This window comes from Austrofundulus limnaeus, unplaced genomic scaffold (genome assembly GCF_001266775.1).
Source record: "Austrofundulus limnaeus strain Quisiro unplaced genomic scaffold, Austrofundulus_limnaeus-1.0 Scaffold647, whole genome shotgun sequence".
Lineage (NCBI taxonomy): Eukaryota > Metazoa > Chordata > Actinopteri > Cyprinodontiformes > Rivulidae > Austrofundulus > Austrofundulus limnaeus.
In genome coordinates, this window is record NW_013953049.1 from 144,167 (window position 1) to 147,255 (window position 3,089).

The 3,089-nt window shown below is 46.1% G+C and overlaps 1 protein-coding gene across 1 annotated transcript in view; it reads right to left on the reverse strand.

The window, feature by feature from the left end:
• Window positions 1-6: 6 nt before the first annotated feature.
• The window catches only part of mthfs (5,10-methenyltetrahydrofolate synthetase (5-formyltetrahydrofolate cyclo-ligase)), a 5,331-nt gene continuing 2,248 nt past the window's right edge, over window positions 7-3,089 (reverse strand). Inside the window, exons 2-3 of the mRNA XM_014027405.1 lie at window positions 2,157-2,421; window positions 7-519 (exon numbers count right to left, since the gene is read on the reverse strand). Of these exons, the coding sequence (XP_013882859.1) occupies window positions 296-519; window positions 2,157-2,421 (489 nt within the window). The 3' untranslated portion in view covers window positions 7-295. The remainder of the gene's footprint in view (window positions 520-2,156; window positions 2,422-3,089) is intronic.

Here is a 3,089-nt window from a genome sequence, read left to right on the forward strand (position 1 = left end):
TGTTAAAATGCTAACAGCTGTTAAAAGGCTAACAGCTGTTAAAAGGCTAACAGCTGTTAAAAGGCTAACAGCTGTTAAAAGGCTAACAGCTGTTAAAAGGCTAACAGCTGTTAAAAGGCTAACAGCTGTTAAAAGGCTAACAGCTGTTAAAATGCTAACAGCTGTTTAAAATCTAAGCTCATCATTGGCTCTGTAGTTACCATGGTAACAGGGACTGAAAGACCCAATCAGCAGCTGAGCTGTAGGAAGTCAGACAGACATCCTGGTCCTGGATCTGTGCTGGACCCTGGACCGCCTACTGGTCCTCATACAGGACCTCATCGATGAGGACGTCGTGGTCACCAACAGGGATCTGTGAGCAGAGCTGCTCTCTGAAGGCCAGGCCCAAGGTGTACGGTCTTCCTTTGGGGTGTCTGCTGCAGCGCTCCAAGTACGAGTCGTAGAAACCCTTTCCTCGTCCAAGACGTCTTCCACACAGGTCAAAACCCAGACCTGGCATCAGGATCAGGTCCAGACCTCCTGGACAGGAAACAGAAGAACATTTTCATTCCATCTGTTAGACTAAACATCTTTAGGACCACTGGAGACATGGACTCTACTGGTCTCATCTGGAGACATGGACTCTACTGGTCTCATCTGGAGACATGGGCTCTACTGGTCTCATCTGGAGACATGGACTCTACTGGTCTCATCTGGAAACATGGACTCTACTGGTCCATCTGGAGACATGGACTCTACTGGTCCATCTGGAGACATGGACTCTACTGGTCTCATCTGGAGACATGGACTCTACAGGTCTCATCTGGACAGAGAAAACAAAACCACACTTTGTCTCAGTCATGGGTTGCAGCTGATGTGGACCATGGTGGTCTACGTGGGCCGTACCATAAAGATCTGAAATGAGACGGTGTCCACAGAGGACCCTGTGTGACCTCGCTCTGCATCACTACATGAAACGTTTAGATCACATCACTTAGTTTTTAAGGTAGAAACTTCACAAAATTCAGTTTTAATAGAAAAACTTTACAAGTAAAAATAAAAAGCATGAATAGTTTGGGTTTAGCTCCAAGTCTTAGTTCTTGTGTTTGATTTAACTTCTCACTGAAACAAGTTTCTTCACAACTTGTTTAACTTGTTTTCTTTGGTCCGTGATAAAATTCCAAACTCCACTAAAAAACTAAACTCCACTAAAAAACTAAACTCCACTAAAAAACTAAACTCCTCCGTAGAAATAAATAAGAACTGAATCCTGGGACACCCTGAGTCTGTAGGACTGAATCCTGGGACACCCTCAGTCCTGTAGGACTGGATTCTGGGACACCCTCAGTCTGTAGGACTGGATTCTGGGAAACCCTCAGTCCTGTAGGACTGAATCCTGGGACACCCTCAGTCTGTAGGACTGGATTCTGGGACACCCTCAGTCTGTAGGACTGGATTCTGGGAAACCCTCAGTCCTGTAGGACTGAATCCTGGGACACCCTCAGTCTGTAGGACTGGATTCTGGGACACCCTCAGTCCTGCAGGACGCTCAGGTGCAGCTGCCTGAGTGGACACCTGCAGATTTACAGAGCAGGGACAGTACTGGTTTGGACGTGTCCAGAGCAGGGACAGTACTGGTTTGGACATGTCCAGAGCAGGGACGGGGGTATATCGGTAGAAGGATATTAGAGATGCAGCTGCCAGGAAAAAGACAGGACACTATGATGAAGTTCGAGGACATGGAGGTAGTTGGAGGACAAAGGACATGGAGGACAGAGGATACAGTGGACAGAGTGAAATGGAGGAGCAGGAGGACAAGCTGTCCAACATGAGACCAATACTAGGCAATTATGAACCAAGACTCAGGGTGTCTCCATAGGTCTTGTAAGTCCATTCCTTTCATGTTATCATCCTCTGAGGACATCCTGAGGACATCCTGAGGACATCCTGAGGACATCTTGACACAAATCTCTTTGTTTACAACCATCGAAATGTAATTAATTTGTTTAAAAGCTACAAAGAAACAATAAATACTCAGTCCTTCTGACTGGTCTAACTGTAACTATCAACACTTCTGGTTCCTTCTAGACTTGAAGACAAGTCTGGAACCAAAGAAGCCCCCAGCTGGACTGGTTCTGCAAACACACACTGGTCCTCGTCCCCTGGTGGGTGCAGACCTGCAGACAGAGCTTCCTCTCTGCTCTCGTCCTCTCCTGCAGGCTGTCGGATGTTCCAGGACGTCCGTGGCAGCGTGTCCATGTCCTGCAGACTGTCCATCTTCAACATGTCCATGTGGGAGCTGCTGCTCTCATATCTGGGAATAAAACAGCTTTTCCCACATCTGAACACGTCTTCAATGATTTCCTGAGTGCACACCTCATCCTCCATGCTGAGGAACACAGCGATCCGCTGAGACGACACGTACTTCGGGTGTTTGAAGAGCTACGAGGAAAAAATAGAATCAATCAGCACAAAATCCAAAATGTTCATTTTAACACAGATTAAACGTTTTAATCCAAGAAGCAGAGGGTGTGTTATTCTCTGCAGGCTGAGAGCATCTGAGAGATGAGCTGAAAGAATTAAAACTTTTCCCAGGAAGATAATAAAATCTTACTCTTTAGCAGACCCTCTGGTTTATGAAATAAACAACTCCAGTAAAACAAGAACCTTTTACATGTAATGTTCTAAATGTCTGTTCCACGAGGGTTCTGTTGGTTCTGTTGGACCTGTTGGTTCTCCAACATGATTTAAATCAAACTGGATTTAGATTCTGTCATCAAACAGTAAAGCTCTCAGTCAGGCCCGGCGTGGTGAATCAGGAGGATCTGGACTTTTCCCGGTGGGCCGGTCTGATGTTTGGACCACAAGGGTCGGTATAATCTGTTAGTTATTGATCTGATCACTGCTACAGCTTTCCCTGTGCTGCTGAACAATTATATGATACAATGGCTTGCCATACACCCAGGGCTGCCTGCGCCTCTAGTTGGCAGCTCTTCTGTTTCCTTTGTTGTTGTTTTGGTTTCAGAGAGGAGTAAAGTTCTTCCATCTTTGTGAAGAAAAACCGTCCACCATTAAACAGAGGTGGAGGTCTTCAAGTCCAGTTGTCCTCC